This window comes from Vulpes lagopus, chromosome 21 (genome assembly GCF_018345385.1).
Source record: "Vulpes lagopus strain Blue_001 chromosome 21, ASM1834538v1, whole genome shotgun sequence".
Taxonomy (NCBI): domain Eukaryota; kingdom Metazoa; phylum Chordata; class Mammalia; order Carnivora; family Canidae; genus Vulpes; species Vulpes lagopus.
This window is the reverse complement of record NC_054844.1, coordinates 9,682,706-9,703,540: the sequence shown is the minus strand read 5'-3', so window position 1 is coordinate 9,703,540 and position 20,835 is coordinate 9,682,706. Positions and strand designations below refer to the sequence as shown.

Here is a 20,835-nt window from a genome sequence, read left to right as displayed (position 1 = left end):
GGAGGTTCCTCAAAGAGTTAAAAATAGACCTGCCCTACGACCCAGCAATTGCACTGTTGGGGATTTACCCCAAAGATTCAGATGCAATGAAATGCCGTGACACCTGCACCCCGATGTTTCTAGCAGCAATGTCCACAATAGCCAAACTGTGGAAGGAGCCTCAGTGTCCATCGAAAGATGAATGGATAAAGAAGATGTGGTTTATGTATACAATGGAATATTACTCAGCCATTAGAAACGACAAATACCCACCATTTGCTTCAACATGGATGGAACTGGAGGGTATTATGCTGAGTGAAGTAAGTCAATTGGAGAAGGACAAACAGTGTATGTTCTCATTCATTTGGGGAATACAAATAACCGTGAAAGGGAATATAAGAGAAGGGAGAAGAAAAAGACTCCTAAATCGGGGAAACGAACTAGGGGTGGTGGAAGGGGAGGGCGGCGGGGGGTTGGGGTGAATGGGTGATGGGCACTGAGGGGGGCACTTGACGGGATGAGCTAACTGGGTGTTAACTATATGGGTGTTAATAGAATAACTGGGTGTTATTCTATATGTTGGTAAATTGAAGACCAATAAAAAAATTAATTTATTAAAAAAAAGAAAATTTTATTTTTAGTTTTATTAGTTAACTAAAATTGTATTCTTAATATGTGTTAATATATTTTTGATAATTATTAATGTTTTGTTTTATATGTGGTATACATGAGTCATAAAAAAGAATGAATCGTTCTATTTACAACAATATGGAAACATATACTACATCATCATTACCCTTCATGGATTGATGGACACTTAGGTTCCTTCCATGTTGTAAGAAGATCATCAATACAGGGATCCCTGGGTGGTGCAGCGGTTTAGCGCTTGCCTTTGGCCTGGGGCGTGATCCTGGAGACCAGGGATCGAGTCCCACGTTGGGCTCCCGGTGCATGGAGCCTCCTTCTCCCTCTGCCTATGTCTTCTGCCTCTTTCTGTGTGACTATCATAAATAAATTTTTAAAAATTTTAAAAAAAGATCATCAATACAGTACTATAAAAAAAGTGAAACCTTTTCCCAACTGTGATTTTTTTTCTTCCCCAGAGTTTGGTATTTTTTGTGTTTTTGGTATTTTTTGGTATTTCTTTCATATTGTAGTACAATTTTATAGTACAATTTTCTTCCCCAGAGGTTACTATTTCTGGTATTTCTTACATATTATAGTACAATTTTACATTCATCAGTTTTTTTAGTCTCTCAATACTAGTTTTGGGTATTAGAAATTCTCTTCTTCTAAACTTTTTGAAGGTGCAAAATATCACACTTCATGTATCAGCTTGATGTTATAGATACCTAGGAATAAACCTAACCAAAGATATAAAATATCTCTGCTCTGAAAACTATAGAACACTTATGAAAGAAATTGAGGAAGACACTAAGAAATGGAAAACCATTCCATGCTCATGGATGGGAAAAACAAAAATGGCTAAAATGTCTATACTACCCAAGCAATCTACACATTTAATGCAATCCTTATCAAAAATGCCACCAGAATTTTTCATGGAGATAGAACAAGCAATCCAAAATTTGTAGGGAACCACAAAAGACCCCAAATAGCCAAAGCAATCTTAACCATGAACTTTTGAAATGGGCCATGCTGCCTGCCTTTAGCCCAGGTGTGATCCTGGAGTCCTGGGATTGAGCCCCACAGACAGGCAACCTGCATGGAGCTACTTCTTCCTCTGCCTCTCTCTCTCTTTCTCTCTCAGTGTTTCTCATGAATAAATAAATACAATCTTTTTTAAAAATTGAATTTTTAGAATATTATTCAGCCATAAGAAAATGAAATCTTGCAATTTGCAATAAAGTGGGTCAAACTAGATTGTATAAATACATTTAGTGATACATCCCAATGACTACCTGAAGATCAGATAGAGTTTGCCTCTTCATCTGGGCATATATGTCTGGTTTGGAACAAATCCACTTCCTCTCCGTGTAGTGCCTAGCGCTACTGGCACCTTTGTCATTCAAATAGGCACACTCTCCACCTCCTCTGATAGGAAAACTGCAATGGAAGAAGCAGAATCAGTTTGCCACCAGATATCTCTTCAAAAGCAGAGAGGATAAAGATAAAAATATAAAGAAATTAACATTAAATCAGCTTCTAAATATAAAATTCATTACAAAAAAATTCATTACACATACCATCTCTTTAAAATTTAAACTTACCTTCTGAGATATATATCATTTTTTATAAAAAAGTAATAAAAATAAAAAAACAACAGATTTTTCTAAGATTCTATAACAAGTAAAACTAGGATTCATATCTAAATTGATGAAAATACAGGACACATGCTATTCACACTTTCTTCACTTTGGGAAAGAGCACAGAAAAGAAATGTTCCTATGTTACAGGTAATTTTATTGTTGTTTGTTCTTGTTGTTGTTGTTGTTAGGCCCTGATTTTCTCCTGTACTATTTATCAGGATTTAAATGGCCTGACACAGACAGCTGGGTCAGAATTTAGACTCTAAGTTTTTCCTCTGTACTGTTTGAAATTGCTATAGTGTGACATGCTTTGCCTATGCTTAAAACATGCTAGCACGTAATAAATATACTTTTCACCTCTATTGTGATGAACAATTTCCAACTGAATAGTTAACAATATACTTGCTCCTTTAAACATTTAGAGAATTAGATAATGTAAACATTACTATTTCAGTATTAGAAAGGACGAAGTAAAAGTTAATCCTAAATATTTACCAAGTATCCACAACGTGCTAGGCACTACACATACAACACTGTATAAATATAAGTTCTAATTCCTAAAACTTAGTGTCTGTCCAAGATAAAAAAAAAAGCTAGTAGGTAAGATCAAAACTACCACTGGCCCTTTGCAGCAAATAAAGTGATATTTCCAAAGCTGATTATTTTTCATAACCTCGTAAAGCAACATTTCAAAACCTCCTCGTGTCCTCGGATAAGAAAACATTTATTGAAATTGTCTAAATCCAAGTCTTTCAGCATTATCCAGAACTCTTCCAGTAATATAAAAATCCAATAGGTATATGAATGGGATTGAATTTGACAATGCCAAACTGTACTTGTCCTAGACATTATGATTATGATCTTACAAATAATAGATGCCATTACCATCACTCATCTCTATGAAAATGGCTGAGGATTGATGCAGTTATGGTTTAATATAGTAATTTAACTTGCATTTATAAAAGATTTTAACATTTAAACAGTACAGTCATATACATCAAAATCTCTAGTTCTCATATCAACCCTGTGAGAGCAATCGAGCAAGTACAATTAATTTTGTTGTAGAGGTAAGCAACAGTCTTAAAGATAGTATGTAGTTTTTTCAAAGTGAAAGAGTTGGCAAATTACACAGATGAGGCTGGAGTCAAGTTTACCATTCTACTATGCCACATATGATAGATTTTATATTTGGTTGGGGGAGCTTGCAAAACCTCTGAAACTTACAACTTTTCACTTGATTCCATCATAACTAATCTTAAAATAAAAACGTTTAGAGCATATAAATGAAGAACTCATTTGGTTTCATGCAAAGAGGAAATTCAAATACAAATACTGCTATCATATTTTTCAGAACTTACCAGTTGGGCCATTCAGTGCCATTTACCCATTTCCATGGTTGGCCTAAATCTCTGCTGAGCCCAATCCAGTGGTCATAGGGGCCTTTATACCTCAATAGGAAATTCTTTCAGAAAAGAAAAAAAAAAGATTATATGCATTAACCTGTCATTATCTGGCCTCTCCCAGAAGTAGTGTTGCTTCTCTACTATATTCTTAACTCTCATAGTTTTCTTCTTTTTAATTTTGTATTGTTTAATAACACATAGAGAATAGATGTACTAATAGTAACATCACACATAAATATTAAAACAGAGAAATTGTTGATAACTTGTTTACTTTCAATTCAGCATAATGCCACTTTACACTCTATTCCACAACCTGTTCCTCTATTCTATGATCAGTTTCCACTAGTCTTATTTCAAGTTTGAAGTTGTTATAAATGCTGTTCTGACATTCTTGGCACTTGTCCTGGAATAAATTATTAGGACACAGTGAATGCTTATTGTCAATTTTACCAAATGACACCAAACTCTTTTATGATGTTATTGTAACAAATTATACTCACACCAGCACTACAGACTAGTTTTCCATGCCACATTTCTTGGTCTACACTTAGAGCATCTTTTTCTGATGGCAAGTATTAATTTCAGTATAATTAAATGTATGATTTTCCTTTATGATTAGTGGATTTAGTGACATCTTAGGGAAATTTTTACTCTTTTAAAGTCGTAAAGATGATATTGGTTTTTGTTTTACCTTGAGGTATACAGTTGGGATATTGATTTTAGATACTTCTCTCTCTTTTTTTTTAAAGATTTTATTTATTCATGAGAGACACAGAGACAGAGAGAGAGAGGCAGAGAGAGGCAGAGACACAGGCAAAGGGAGAAGCAGGCACCATGCAGGGAGCCTGACGTGGGACTCGACCCCGGGTCTCCAGGATAATGCCCTGGGCGGAAGGCAGCACTAATCGCTGAGCCATCCGGGCTGCCCACTTCTCTTTTTTTCTTTGAGGTATGCATTTACAGCTATAAATTTCCCTCTTAGTATTTCTTCTACCATATATCATAAACTTGGCATGTTATGTTTTTATTTTATTTGTCTCAAAGTATTTTCTATTTTCTTTTGTGATTTCTTCCTTGTTCACTGGATGTTTAATAGTGAATTAATTTCTACATATTTGTGAATTTTCCAATTTTCCTTCTGTTGTGGATTTTTGGTTTCATTACATTGTGATTGTAAAAGGAGCTTTATATGATTTCAATCTTTTCAAATATATTAACTTTTTTTGTGGCCTATCATATGTTTTATACTGAAAAATGTTCCATTTGCACTTGAGAAGAATATGTATTCTGTTGTTGGGAGGAGCATTCTGAATGTCTTTAGGTTTAATTGGTTTCTAGAATTGTTCAAGATTTCTATTTCCTCATTGTTCTACTCTCTGATTGTTTTATCCATATTGAAAGTGGAATCATGAATCTATTCCCAAACAGGATACTGTCCATTGTCTTATCTTCAAGTTTGCTGATCCTTTCTTCTTCCTGTCAAATAGGCTTTTGACTCCTCTAGTGAGTTTTTTATTTCAATTATTGTACTTTTTAGCTCCAGAATTTCTATTTCGTTTCCTTTAATAACTTCTACCTCTTTATTGAAATTGATATTTATTGATATTCTACCACTTTAATGATATATCATTTTCCTGATTTCTTTTACTTTTCCTGTCTATGGTTTTCTTTAGCTCATTTAATATATTTAAGACAGTAGATTTTACATCTTTGACTAATATTTCCAATATCTGGCTCCCTCAGGAATGTTCTCTGTCAGATATGTCTCCCTGTGAATGAGCTATGCCTTCCTATTTCTCTGTATGTTTTGTAAATTCTTTGCTCAAAACTGGACATTATGAATTTTTAATTATGCTAACTATGGAAATATAATTCTTTTCTTCAGAGATTGTTGAATTTTGATTATTGAGATATGGAGCCATCTGTTTGTAACTTTTCCAAATAATTTTGCAAAATTTTGTGTATTCCCTACCATGTGTCATCACTGAATGTTTATTTTATTATTTCTATGGTCATCCAGTTACCTGCCAAAGATCTTCTTAAATGTCTGGCTCCCAAAAGGAGAAGAAAGAAACAAGTATTGTTTATTTAAATCCTTTGGAAATCACTTCAGTTGGCAGGAGTTGAAGAAAAAAATGCCAGCCCACCTCTGTATCTGTCCCTCAGTAATGAAAAGCAGCACTCAAAAATAATAACACATAACCACAATATTTGAATAATAATGTTCTTATTGGCCATCCTGGCTCCAGCAAGCTTTACCAGAAAAATGGCCAGAAGTCTTCATGGCTTCTAGCCATGATAAGGTATAGAGAATGGTGAACACTGAGTGAGGAGGCCAAAATTCACTGAGAATAAGTGAAATTTACTAACCTTTCATTAAGTTATCCCTTGGATGCTGCAAGACTCCAGAGTTCCAAATCAGTTATGTTAGAGAGTTTCTGCCAATTCAATTGATGTTTTGGTAGAGATTCCTGGAGCTTTCTACTCTGCCACCTTCTCTAAGATCATTCCTGCCTGGTTCATTTTGAAACAATGTTAACTTCATACAAATTGAAAATTACATTTCCCTCTCTAATTTTAAATTCTATTTGCACAATTCTTGCTCATAAGTCAAAGAAAGCATGGGCCTGCTCTCTGGCCACCTTCCTGCTATGAATGTTAAGGTAACTGTGGATAGCCCACTGCAGAATGTAGCATCTGCTGGGTTTTCTCTCCTTATGTTAAAAATCAATGTCTAGGCAGGCATCTAAACCTGTATTTTATTTTATTTTATTATTTTATTATTTTTATTTTATGATAGTCACACAGAGAGAGAGAGGCAGAGACATAGGCAGAGGGGGAAGCAGGCTCCATGCACCGGAAGCCCGACGTGGGATTCGATCCCTGGTCTCCAGGATCGCGCCCAGGGCCAAAGGCAGGTGCTAAACCGCTGCGCCACCCAGGGATCCCCTAAACCTGTATTTTAGACATTCTCACAAAGAATTACATACTACATTGGAGGGGGCAATTTTTTTATTCTAGACAGAACTATTTTCTTACCAGTTCCAGGAGGGTTTCAATCTGAACAAGATCAGCACCATATGAGTCACAAAACCTCTGGCTAAACGTCCAATTTTTGATGTCATCAGAAAAATAGAAACACTTTCTTTGGAAACCAATCCAGCTTTCTGGGCATGCAGCTTCAAAACACTCTGATGATGATATCTCATGCAATTTTCTTCTAGGTACTAAAAATAAAAACAACTTATTGATATATTTTTCTATATATATTACCAAGTGCTTTCTAATACACTTTTCAATAGTCATGTGAAATACTAAATGTGTTATCCTTATTTTTCAAATTAGGAACAGAATCCTGAAAGTCACTGCATATATTACACAGCAAATGTCAAAGCTGAGAGTCAACTAATGCCTTAGTGGATGAATTGAAAAAAGAATTCATAATACCTTAAACTCTGGGCTATATACCTGTTTAACTTGGATTTCAACAATGTTTGAAAACTTTTCTTAAAATATTAGGTACCTCGATAGCAAGATTTTATCAGCCTCAGAGAAGAGATAGTTCAAGAGCTCTAGCTACTTTCCTAAATAAAATGAGGGGCAAGGTATAGATATCTTTTTGAATAAAGTTTCTTAAGATGAAATAGTCAGATCCATGTCTAAATAGTCCCAAGAGGACAAAAGACATAATTTTACCCTGAGTTTCCTTCTACTAAGGATCTTCCTTCTACTAAGGAAATTTTGTGAGACCTTCTATATTTTGAAGCTGACAAGGATGCCCACTTTCACCACTTCTGTGCAATATATTATTGGAAATTTTAGCCAGAACAATTCAGCAAAAAATATATGGATATAAATATAGATATAGATATATAAAAGACACCTAGATTGGAAAGAGAGAAGTAAAATTATCTCCATTCACTAACGACATGATCCTATATGTAGAAATCCCTAAAAATTCCACCAAAAACATGTTAAAACTAGTAAACAAATTTAGCAAATTGCAGGATACAAAATCAAACCAGAAATATCAGTTCTATTTGTATATATCAGTGATGAACAATGCAAAAGGAAATTAAGAAAACAATTCCATTATTACAGCATCAAAAAGGATAAAATAACTAGGAATAAACCTCACAAAGGAAACTAAATACTTGTACACTGAAAACTATAAAACAATACTAAAGGAAATTTAAAAAAATACAAATAAATGGAAAGACATCTAATGGTCATGCATTAGACTTATCATTGTTAAGATGGCAAAACTTCCCAGAGAGATCTACAGATTGGGTGCCATCCCTATCAAAAGTCCAGTGGTTTGTGTTTCCCTGATGGCAAGTGATGCGGAGCATTTTCTCATGTGCTTGTTGGCCATGTGTATGCCTACTTTGATGAAATTTCTGCTCATGTCTTCTGCCCATTTCATAATTGGATTGTTTGTTTCTTGGGTGTTGAGTTTAATAAGTTCTTTATAGATCTTGGATACTAGCCCTTTATCTGATATGTCATTTGCAAATATCTTCTCCCATTCTGTAGGTTGTCTTTTAGTTTTGTTGACTGTTTCTTCTGCTGTGCAGAAGCTTTTTATCTTGATGAAGTCCCAATAGTTCATTTTTTCTTTTGTTTCCCTTGCCTTCATAGACGTATCTTTCAAGAAGTTGCTGTGGCCGAGTTCAAAAAGTGTGTGGCCTGAGTTCTGCTCCAGGATTTTGATGGATTAGGGTGGGAATGTGAACTGGTGCAGCCACTCTGGAAAACTGTGTGGAGGTTCCTCAAAGGGTTAAAAATAGAGCTACCCTACGACCCAGCAATTGCACTGCTGGAGATTTACCCCAAAGATACAGATGCAGGGAAATGCCGGGACACCTGCACCCTGATGTTTATAGCAGCAATGTCCACAAGAGCCAAACTGTGGAAGGAGCCTCGGTGTCCATCGAAAGATGAATGGATAAAGACGATGTGGTCTATGTATACAATGGAATATTACTCAGCCATTAGAAATGACGAATACCCACATTTGCTTTGACATGGATGGAACTGGAGGGTACTATGCTGAGTGAAGTAAGTCAATGGGAGAAGGACAAACATTATGTGGTTTCACTCATACGGGGAATATAAAAAATATGAAAGGGATTATAGGAGAAAGGAGAGAAAATGAGTGGGAAAAATCAGAGAGGGTGACAGAACATGAGAGACTCCTAACTCTGGGAAATGAATAAGGAGGAGTAGTGGAGGGGTGGTGGGTGGGAGGATGGAGTGACTGGGTGATGGGCACTGAGGGGGGCACTTGATGGGATGAGCATTGGGTATTATACTATATGTGGGCAAATCAAACTCTAATAAAAAAAATACAAAAAACAAAACAAAACAAAACAAAAACCTTACTCTTCTAGGCAGGTAAAGGAAAAAAAGTCCAATAGTAATGTTTGCAAAAATAGAAAATTTTATTATAAGATTTATATGGAATCATATGTGTCTCTGAATATCCAAAATAATCTTGAAAAAGACAGGAAAAAATGGAAGAATGGATATGACAACCAAAACACAGGCAACAAAGAACCAATAGATAAACTAGATTATATTAAATAAAAAAAAATTCTCTGCCTCAAATGATATCCATCAACAGCATGAAAAGGCAACCCACGGAACGAGAGAAAATATTTTAAAATCATATATAATAAGGGATTAATATTCAGAATACATAAAGAATTCTTACCACTAAGCAACAAAAAACAAACAACCCAATTTTTAAAAATGGGCAAAGGATTTGAATAGTCATTTCTTCAAGGAAGATGGCTAAATCCGACATCAAAAAAATACTCAAGCTCCCTAATCAATTATTAGGGAAATGCAAACTCAAACCATAAGGAGACAAAATTTCACTCCCGCTAAGATGGCAATTACAAAAAGAAGGAAGGAAAATAAAGTTGGTGAAGATGTGGAAAAACTGGAACCACTGTGTGTTGCAGATGGAAATGTAAAATAGTACAACCACTGTGAAAACAGTTTGATATTTTCTCAAAAAGTTGAACATGGAATTATCATATGACCCAGCAATTCAACTTCTACATATAGACCCAAAAGAACTGAAACCAGACTTAGATACTGTACACCAATATTCATAGCAGCATTATTCACAATATTACCAAAAGGTGAAACAACATAAATGTTCATCAATGAATGGATAAATAATACATCATTTGTACTTGCACTGGGATATTTTTTGGCCTTGAAAAGCCATAAAAATCTAATTTTTTAATCTAATTTAAAAAATCTTTTGGCCTTGAAAAGCCATAAAAATCTAATTTTTTAATCTAATTTTAAAAATCTAATTTTTCTAATCTAAAACCTAAAAAATGGAGGAGTTTTTAAAACATTATGGTAAGTGAAATAAGCCAAACATACAAAGAGAAACATCGTATGATTCCACTCAGAGGAGTATCTGGAAAAGGTGACTTCATAAATATATAAATTAGAATGATGGTTAGGAGGGCTAAGGCAAGGGGGCAATAGGTACATACTACTGTTTATCTGGTACAGAGTATCTGCTGGGATGATGAAAAAGTTCGAGAACTGAATAGTGGTTGTGGTTAGATAATACTTGAAATGTATTTAATGCCACTGAATTGCACACTTAAAAATAAAGTGGTAACTTTTTTGTTATGTATATTTTACCACAATTCAAAATATAAAAGAAAAATAAACACTCCCACAAAGCCTGAAACATTGAAGGAATATCTGAAAGGATATAGTCTGTATTGCAGATTATGCGAAGATTTTAAATTTCTGTTTTCTTCTTATTCCATAATAATTTAATGGAACCTGAGCAAATCACATTTCCCAGATTCCTTTTCATTTCTTTTTTTTTTTTCCTTTTCATTTCTGTGTGGCTTTCTTACTAAGTTTTCACAAATGAAACTTGAGTGAACGGGTTGTATGCCACTTTCTGTCCTAGACCTTAAAAGACCGTCCCTCCTCAATGTACCCTTTTCCTTCCTTTTGGGAAATCCTGGCTTGATAGTGACATCTTACAGAAGTCAATGGCATTGTAGAGAATAATGGAAAATAGCAGCCCCACAGTCCTATTCACAAGTGATAGGATTACTGAAAGGTCAAAGAAGTTTATATTTTATAACCACCATGTTTTTGTGTTCCTCGCTTCTTTAAAATATCATCTCAGTTTATATCCTCATTAATATATTGCTTAAAAATTACTGAATTCTTGGCCAATATCTAAGCATAAACACAATGTCATAAATCATACACAATCAGCTTCTACAGCTCTATTTTGATGTGTCCTCCATTAAGATCTACATACATTACCTTTGAGTAATTTTAATTGAAAATGTAATTTCAATTATATTACACTCCTAAAACTAATATAATGTCATATGTCAATTATAACCCATATATCCTTAATCTAAAGAAAAAATTTTAAAAGAAAATGTAATTTGAGAGTAAATTGTGTATATATATAAATATACAAAATATATAAATGTTTATAAATAAAATATATATGAATATATAATACACGTATGTATGTATATATATAGTAAAAATACATAATAAAAGCCCTAGCAATAACATAAATTAAAGCACAATATAATTGGCAGCTAGGTTCTACCTTCTGCAGATTCTGGTCATTCTATTAAGCTTGCAATAATATGACTTCTATATTACACAATTAAAATCTTAGAACCCGGGGATCCCTGGGTGGCTCAGCCCAGGGCGTGGTCCTGGAGTCCCAGGATCAAGTCCCACATCGGGTTCCCTGCATGTGGAGCTGCTTCTCCCTCTGCCTGTGTCTCTGCCTCTCTCTCTCATGCTCTGTGTCTCATGAATAAATAAATAAAATCCTAAAAAAGTTCTTAGAACCTACTTATAAGTTTATTAGAATTTAACTCAATTGGTGAAATAAAAAAATCATTAGGAACAGGAAAATCATCAGTAAATTCTCTCTTCTTTTGGAAAGTGGACTTCTCTAGATGAAGAAAGATTACAATTCACTTACCTAACAAACCTGTTATAAGTCCAAGCACTGTAACTATCAGAGGTATGAGTATGAGTATAACCAAGATTCGATTCCGGTTAATGTTAATAGAATGCTTTTTTGAAGACAGGTAATCTGGGGAAAAAAATATATTGAAAACATGTTTTTAGTTTTGTTTACATTAAATACAGAACAGACTTCAGACTACTAGAAGCATTAACTATCAAAATGTTACTTCCACTTCATTCCTTTTCACTAGAGGGGACAATTGGCTTGTTATTTTGTGAATTTACAATTTTGTCTCTGGAGTTTAATTGTTTACAGAAGTTAAAATTGATATTAAGACAGAACCCATGAACAGTTTTGCTACTGAAACCTAATTGCAAATCTCATTAACTTCCAGATCCAGAGACCAAATTAATAGAAATACAAGAGAGAAAATCATGTCAATTAAAAAGGAATAAAATCAACAAATTTCAGACTGTTGGAAATTCTACATAATAAATTATTTTGAATCTTAAAGAAAGGAGTGAAAAACAAATTTTAAAAAGCAATCATGGAGGAATCTTTTGATTAAAAGGGACTTACAAAGCTTTTTTTAAAAAATCAAAGTAAAGGGCAGCCCGGGTGGCTCAGCGGTTTAGCGCGGTCTTCGGCCCAGAGCCTGATCCTGGAGACCCAGGATGGAGTCCCACTTCGGGCTCCCTGCGTGGAGCCTGCTTCTCCCTCTGCTTGTGTCTCTGCCTCTCTCTCTCTCTCTCTCTCTCTGTCTCTCATGAATAAATAAATTAAAATATTTAAAAAATAAATAAATAAAAATAAAGTGAGAAAATGATTCTCATAAAAGTCAGTTTAGTGTGATTCAAGGGAATACCTGGAGGGCTTCTGAGCTGGATAGCAAGTGTTCTCCCCTGACAAAGATAGTATTTAACAAGGATGCTCACCTTAGAATAATTCATTAAGCTGTATATTTGTTTTGTAAAATTTTCTACATTTGTGTTGTATCTCAAACCACCCTACTTATCTAAAACCTCTTGTAAATTTTACCATTGGAACTGTCTTCTGACTCCATCTCTTGGCTACCACACACACTTTTAGCTGCTTCATCTAGAGGTGTTCTTGGCTAAACAGGCATATTTTTCTCCAACATTCTATCCACACTAGAAAGCTTTTCATTAATGTTTCCCAGATTGACCAATGGTTGACACATACACGGAAAAGATGTGAACCAACAAGTGAGATGACTTTGGAATCAAAGCCTACAGAATTCTTAAACCTAGCCAGAATAATTGCCAGGTAAAAACATAATAGTACTTCAAAAATTTATATAAAGTCAAAAGTCTCACAACAAAATATTACTTTAAAATGTCCAGAATACAGTCCAAATTATTAAACATATGAAAAATCATGAAAATTCAACTTCCATAGGAAAAGACAATCAAAAGAAGCCAATGCTGAGATGACACAGATGTTAGAATTATCTGACATATACTTTAAAGCAGCTGTTAGAAATACTCAAGATACCAAATGAATGAAGAAATAACTGAAGTCATTTAACACCCCTTAGTAAAATTAATTTTTATTCATATTTACTAATTTTAATTTCATAATTTAATTTTTAAATTAATATTTTAATTTTACTATTTATTAGCTTATTGATAAATCATTATAAATATATTAATAATAAAATATTAATGTGTTTCAGTGACATTTTTACACTTTTATTCTCAATCATAAATTTAACCTGACCCTATTCTTTTATATCTTTCTCTAATAGTTCTCTCTCCTTACTTGTTACAAGTGCACTTAAGTATCTGCATATTTTTACGCATATTATAAATTAATTTATATCCTCTAGCATTTCATCTCTTATCCTTGAAAACACTTTAAAAGACTTAGCCATTTTTCCTGTGCAGAAACCAGATAGCATCACTGCTATAACCTTACCACCTTAGTTCCCACATTCATTACATACAGTCCAGCTTCTTACTTGGGGTTGCCAGCAAGTCAACTGGTACAAAATTTTCCTCCACTCCAGTGCTGTCATGCATTCTGAGACCCGTTTTTACAAAAAAAACCGCTCAGCAGGCGGTTTGAGCTCCAGAGTGAGACAAAAGGTCACATTCTGGCTACAATTTCCTGTGTAACTGAAGATTTTGTTTCGCTTGCAGGCGCTTAAGAAAGAGAAACTAGTTTGGTTAGGCAAATGGCAAGAAGATAAAATAATTTTTAAAAAAGTCATTATAGCTAGCTCAGCTTTGGTGTGAGATAGAGAATACTCGTGAATTATGCAAAGAAGGTGAGAAATTATTGTAAGAATGAGGCAGTTGGTCCTCGGAGGCAGTGAATTTTAGGCAAGTAAAAGAACAGTAATCCTAATCTCAAATTAAAACCTATTCCCAAGAGCTCATCCTCCTTAAAAAAAAAATTCCAGAATCTTTGCTGCTCTTCTAGTTACCCTGAAAACTCTCCAATTCTTGAAAAGAGGTTTCTCTTGTGGTGTTTTGTTTTGTTTTGTTTTGTTTAAATCCTCTTCTAGTTCTCAGCATAAACTTGGTATCTCTCAACTTGTATTACCATCTACAAAAGTAAATATAAATTTTCAGGTTTATCCTTTTTGCATTCTCCATGATTTTCTTGTCAAAGAGGACAGAAAATGAGCCTTGATAAATTTCACATTACCTTGGAATTCCTACACAAATGGCAGAACTAATAACAATACTTTTGCTATTATTATCATGGTGTGATAATATAAAACTACAGTTTGTTGTCACCATGATATTTTTACTTTCATTTTATTTAGTCCTTGAGTAAGGACTAAAATGTCTAAATTCACAGTTACTGACAGACTCCATGATTAAAGGTTCTAACTTAGGAACTACTTTATTTTTTTTTTTAATTTTTACTTATTTATTTATTTATTTATGATAGTCGCACAGAGAGAGAGAGAGAGAGAGAAAGGCAGAAACACAGGCAGAGGGAGAAGCAGGCTCCATGCACCGGGAGCCCGACGTGGGATCCGATCCCGGGTCTCCAGGATCGCGCCCTGGGCCAAAGGCAGGCGCTAAACCGCTGCGCCACCCAGGGATCCCCAGGAACTACTTTAAAGTAGCAGTTTTACTACTACTAGTCAGTAGTCAGTAAAGGTCAAATGTTGACTCCTGTGACATTGGTGAGTCAATCATACACTCAGAAAACCTATTTCTGAAACAGCTCCTTATTGTAAAAAAAAGAAGCAGAAAAATTAGTTATGTTAGTCATGATGATGAATGAAACTGTGAGGCTGAAATGGCAGAGTGATTCAGTTGAAAAGAACTGTGTTCATCTATGCCTTCAGAGAAGAGAACATGAGGATAGTTGGGAGACTCCTGATATTTAAGATGCCTAGAACACAAACTGTGAAGGGTGAAATGTGAGAAAATAACTTTCTAATTAACACAAGGGATCTATGTTAAACTATGAATTTCATGACTTCTAAAAACTAAGATCCTGTCCACTTCCTTGTGAAGCATGTCTAAGAGCTGACAGCATATTTTAAGTGTTTTTTTTAAACATTTTTTTAATTTAAATTCCATTTGCCAACATATAGTATAACACCCAGTGCTCATTTCATCAAGTGTCTTCCTTAGTGCCTGTACCCAGTTACCCCATGCCCCCACCCACATCCCCTTCCACTGCCCTTTGTTTCCCAGAGTTAGTAAGAGTCTCTCATGGTTTGTCTGCCTCTCTAATTTTTCCCAATCAGTTCCCCTCCTTTCCCTTATAACCCCTTTTACTATTTCTTATATTCCACGTATGAGTGAAACCATATGATCACTGTGATTTTCTGACTGACTTATTTCACTCACCATATATACCCTCCAGTTCCAAACACATCAAAGCAAATGGTGGGTATTTGTCTTTTCTGATGGCTGAGTAATATTCCATTGTATATAGACCACATCTTCACCCATTCATCTGTCAAAGGATATCATGGCTCCTTTCACAGTTTGGATACTGGGGACATTGCTGCAATGAACATTGGGGTGCAGATGTCCTGGCATTTCAATACATCAGTGTCTTTGGGGTAAATCCCCAGCAGTGCAATTGCTGGGTCATAGGGTAGCTCTATTTGTAACTTCTTGAGAAACCTCCACACTGTTTTCCAGTGGCTGTATTGATTTGCATTCCCACCAACAGTGCAGGAGGGTTCCTCTTTCTCCACATCCTCTCCAACATTTGTTGTTTCTCATCTTGTTAATTTTCCCCATTCTCACTGGTGTGAGGTGGTATCTCATTGTGGTTTTGTTTTGTATTTCCCTGATGGCCAGTGATGCGGAGCATTTTCTCATGTGCTTGTTGGCCATGTCTATGTCTTCCTCTGTGAGATTTCTGTTCATGACTTTTGCCTGTTTCATGATTAGATTGTTTGTTTCTTGGGTGTTGAGTTTAAGAAGTTCTTTATAGATCTTGGATACCGGCCCTTTATCTGATACGTCGTTGCAAATATCTTCTCCCATTCTGTAGGTTGTCTTTTAGTTTTGTTGACTGTTTCTCCTGCTGTGCAGAAGCTTTTTATCTGGATTAAGTCCAATAGTTCATTTTTCCCCTTGCCTTCATAGATGTATCTTGCAAGAAATTGCTGTGGCCAAGTTCAAAAAAGGTGTTGCCTGTGTTCTCCTCTAGGATTTTGATGGATTCTTGTCTCACATTTAGATCTTTCAACCATTTTCAGTTTATCTTTGTTTTTTTTTATCTTTGTTTATAGCATAAGAGAATGGTCTAGTTTCATTCTTCTGCACGTGGCTGTCCAATTTGCCCAACACCATTTATTGAAGAGACTGTCCTTTTTCCAGTGGATAGTCTTTCCTGCTTTGTTGAAGATGAGTTGACCATAGAGTTGAGGGCCCATTTCTGGGTTCTCTAATCTGTTCCATTGATCCATGTGTCTGTTTTTGTGACAGTACCACACTGTCTTGATGATCATAGCTTTGTAATACAGTTTGAAATCTGGCATTGTGATGCCCTCCACGTTGATTTTCTTTCCATGGTATTTTGATAGGGATTGCATTAAATGTGTAAATTGCCCTGGGTAGCATAGACGTTTTAACAATATTTATTCTTCTAATCCATGAGCATGGAATGCTTTTCCATCTCTTTACATCTTCCTTGATTTCTTTCATAAGTGTTCTGTAGAGCTTAGGATATAGATCCTTAACCTCTTTGGTTAGGTTTATTCCTAGGTATCTTAGAGTTTTGGGTGCAATTGTAAATGGGATTGACTCATTAATTTCTCTTTCTTCAGTCTCATTGTTAGTGTCTAGAAATGCCACTGATTACTAGGCATTGATTTTGTATCCTGCCACACTGCTGAATTGCTGTATGAGTTCTAGCAATCTTGGGGTGGAGTCTTTGGGTTTTCTTTTTTTTTTTTTTATGATAGTCACAGAGAGAGAGAGAGAGAGAGGCAGAGACACAGGCAGAGGGAGAAGCAGACTCCATGCACCGGGAGCCTGATGTGGGACTCGATCCAGGGTCTCCAGGATCGCACCCTGGGCCAAAGGCAGGCGCCAAACCGCTGCGCCACCCAGGGATCCCATCTTTGGGTTTTCTATGTACAGTATCATGTCCTCTGCGAAGAGGGGGAGTTTGACTTCTTTGCCAATTTTAATGTCTTTTATTTCTTTTTGTTGACTGATTGCTGAGGCAAGGACTTCTAGTACTATGTTAAATAGCAGTGGTGAGAGTGGACATAACTGTCATGTTCCTGATCTTTTTTTTTTTTGTAAATTTATTTTTATTGGTGTTCAATTTGCCAACATATAGAATAACACCCAGTGCTCATCCTGTCAAGTGCCCACCTCAGTGCCCATCACCCAGTCACCCCCACCCCGCGTCCACCTCCCCTTCCACCACTCCTAGTTTGTTTCCCAGAGTCGTGTTCCTGTTCTTAAGGGAAAGGCTCCCAGCTATTCCCCATTGAGAATGAGATTCACTGTGGGCGTTTCATAGATACCTTTTAAGATATTGAGGAATGTTCCCTCTAGCCCTATATTTTGAAGAGTTTTAATCAGGAATGGTTGCTGTCTTTTGTCAAATGCTTTCTCTGCATCTATTGAGAGGATCACAAGGTTCTTATCTTTTCTCTTATTGATGTGATCAATCACGTTGATTGTTTTACAAGTGTTGAACCACCCTTGCATACTGGGAAAAAACCCACTTGGTCATAGTGAATAATCCTCTTAATGTACTGTTGGATCCTATTGACTAGTATCTTGTTGAGAATTTTTGAATCCGTGTTTATCAGGGATATTGGTCTATAATTCTCCTTTTTGGTAGCATCTTTGTTTGGTTTGGGATCAAGGTAATGCTGGCCTCATAAAACAAGTTTGGAAGTATTCCCTCCCTTTCTATCCTTCAAAACAGTGTTAGCAGAATAGGTATTATTTCTTCTTTAAACGTTTGATAGAATTCCCCTGGGAAGCCATCTGGTCCTGGACTTTTGTGTCTTGGGAGGTTTTTGATGACTGCTTCAATTTCCTCGCTGGTTATTGGCCTGTTCAGGTTTTCTATTTCTTCTGGTTCCAGTTTTGGTAATTTGTGGGTTTCCAGAAATGCATCCATTTCTTCTAGATTGCCTAATTTGTTGGCATATAGTTGCTTATAATAAGTTTTTAAAATCTTTTGTATTTCCTCCATTTGGTTGTGATCTCTCCTCTTTCATTCATGACTTTATTAATTTGAGTCTTTTCTCTTTTCTTTTTAATAAGACTGGCTCATGGTTTATCTATCTTATTAATTCTTTCAAAGAACCAACTCCTGGTTTTGTTGATTTGTTCTCTTTTTTAAAAAAATAAATTTATTTTTTATTGGTGTTCAATTTGTCAACATATAGAATAACAACCAGTGCTCATCCCGTCAAGTGCTCACCTCAGTGCCCATCACCCATTCACCCCCCACCCCCTGCCCACCTCCCCTTCCACCACCCCTAGTTCATTTCCCAGAGTTAGGAGTCTTTATGTTCTGTCTCCTTTTCTGATATTTCCCACTTATTTTTTCTCCTTTCCCCTTTATTCCCTTTCACTATTTTTTATATTCCCCAAAAGAATGAGTCCATATAATGTTTGTCCTTCTCCGATTGACTTATTTCACTCAGCATAATACCCTCCAGTTCCATCCACGTTGAAGCAAATGGTGGGTATTTGTCATTTCTAATGGCTGAGTAATATTCCATTGTATACATAGACCACATCTTCTTTATCCATTCCATCTTTCAATGGACACCGGGGCTCCTTCCAAAGTTTGGCTATTGTGGACATTGCTGCTATAAACATCGGGGTGCAGGTGTCCCAGCATTTCACTGCATCTGTATCTTTGGGGTAAATCCCCAGCAGTGTAATTGCTGGGTCATAGGGCAGATCTATTTTTAACTCTTTGAGGAACCTCCACATAGTTTTTCAGAGTGGCTGCACCAGTTCACATTCCCACCAACAGTGTAAGAGGGTTCCCCTTTCTCCACATCCTCTCCAACATTTGTTGTTTCCTGCCTTGTTAATTTTCCCCATTCTCACTGGTGTGAGGTGGTATCTCATTGTGGTTTTGATTTGTATTTCCCTGATGGCAAGTGATGCGGAGCATTTTCTCATGTGCGTGTTGGCCATGTTTATGTCTTCCTCTCTGAGATTTCTGCTCAGGTATTTTGCCCATTTCATGATTGGATTATTTGTGTCTTTGCTGTTGAGTTTAATAGGTTCTTTATAGATCTTGGATACTTAGCCCTTTATCTGATACGTCATTTGCAAATATCTTCTCCCATTCTGTAGGTTGTCTTTTAGTTTTGTTGGCTGTTTCCTTTGCTGTGCAAAAGCTTCTTATCTTGATGAAGTCCCAATAGTTCATTTTTGCTTTTGTTTCTTCTGCCTTTGTGGATGTATCTTGCAAGAAGTTACTGTGGCCAAGTTCAAAAAGGGTGTTGCCTGTGTTCTCCTCTAGGATTTTGATGGAATCTTGTCTCACATTTAGATCTTTATCCATTTTGAGTTTATCTTTGTGTATGGTGTAAGAGAATGGTCCAGTTTCATTCTTCTGCATGTGGATGTCCAATTTTCCCAGCACCATTTATTGAAGAGACTGTCTTTCTTCCAGTGGATAGTCTTTCCTCCTTTGTCGAATATTAGTTGACCATAAAGTTGAGGGTTCACTTCTGGATTCTCTATTCTGTTCCATTGATCTATGTGTCTGTTTTTATGCCAGTACCACACTGTCTTGATGATCACAGCTTTGTAGTACAACCTGAAATATGGCATTGTGATGCCCCCAGCTATGGTTTTCTTTTTTAAAATTCCCCTGGCTATTTGGTGTCTTTTCCGATTCCACAAAAATCTTAAAATAATTTGTTCCAACTCTCTGAAGAAAGTCCATGGTATTTTGATAGGGATTGCATTAAATGTGTAAATTGCCCTGGGTAACTTTGACATTTTCACAATATTAATTCTTCCAATCCATGAGCATGGAATATTTTGTTGATATGTTCTACAGTTCTTCTGGTCTCTATGTCATGGAGTTCTGCTCTAATCTTTATTGTGTCTCTTCTTCTGCTTGGTGTAGACTTTCTTTGCTGTGTTTCTCCAATTTTTTTACGTGTGAGGTTAGCTTGTGTATTTGAGTTTATTAAGTTTTTTGAGGGAGGCTTGTATTAAGATGTATTTCCCTCTTAGGACTGCTCCTGCTGTATCTCAAAGATTTTGAACAGTTGTATTTTCACTTTAATTACTTTCCATGAATCTTTTTAATTCTTCTCTAATTTCTTGGTTGACCCATTCATCTTTTAGTAGAATGTTCTTTAACCTTAATGTGTTTGATTTTCTTCCAAATTTCTTCTTGTGATTGAGTTCTAGTTTCAAAGCATTGTGGTCTGAAAATACGCAGCAACAATCCTGTCTCTTGAGACTGATTTGTGACCCAGTATGTGGTGTATTCTGGAGAAAATTCCATGTGGACTTGGGAAGAATGTGTATTCTGTTGCATTCAGATGGAATGTTCGGTATATATCTGTGAAATCTATTTGGTCCAGTGTATCATTCAAGGCCCTTGTTTCTTTGGTGCTGTTCTGTTTAGAAGAGGTGTCATTGGCTGAGAGTGCTGTGGTCAAGTCTCCTAGTGTTAGTATATTATTATCTAAATATCTCTTCACTTTGGTTAATAATTGATATACTTG

The 20,835-nt window shown here is 35.8% G+C and overlaps 1 protein-coding gene across 1 annotated transcript; it reads right to left on the bottom strand.

The window, feature by feature from the left end:
- Nucleotides 1-455: 455 nt before the first annotated feature.
- Nucleotides 456-13,775, bottom strand: CLEC2D (C-type lectin domain family 2 member D). The gene is made up of 6 exons (XM_041735336.1): nt 13,630-13,775; nt 11,661-11,774; nt 6,689-6,876; nt 3,605-3,708; nt 1,899-2,043; nt 456-980 (listed from the first exon to the last, which is right to left on the bottom strand). Exons 1-6 carry the CDS (start codon nt 13,688-13,690, stop codon nt 954-956), a joined length of 639 nt encoding a protein of 212 aa, XP_041591270.1. The 5' UTR covers nt 13,691-13,775; the 3' UTR covers nt 456-953.
- Nucleotides 13,776-20,835: the final 7,060 nt, after the last annotated feature.

Coding starts and splice junctions, on each gene's coding strand:
- CLEC2D (XM_041735336.1), bottom strand. CDS start 13,690: ATGCATGACAGCACTGGAGTGGAGGAAAATTTTGTACCAGTTGACTTG. Junction 6,877..11,660: donor ACTTATAACAGGTTTGTTAG/GTAAGTGAATTG, acceptor TTTTATTTTTAG/TACCTAGAAGAAAATTGCAT. Junction 2,044..3,604: donor GGCACTGAATGGCCCAACTG/GTAAGTTCTGAA, acceptor CTTCCATTGCAG/TTTTCCTATCAGAGGAGGTG.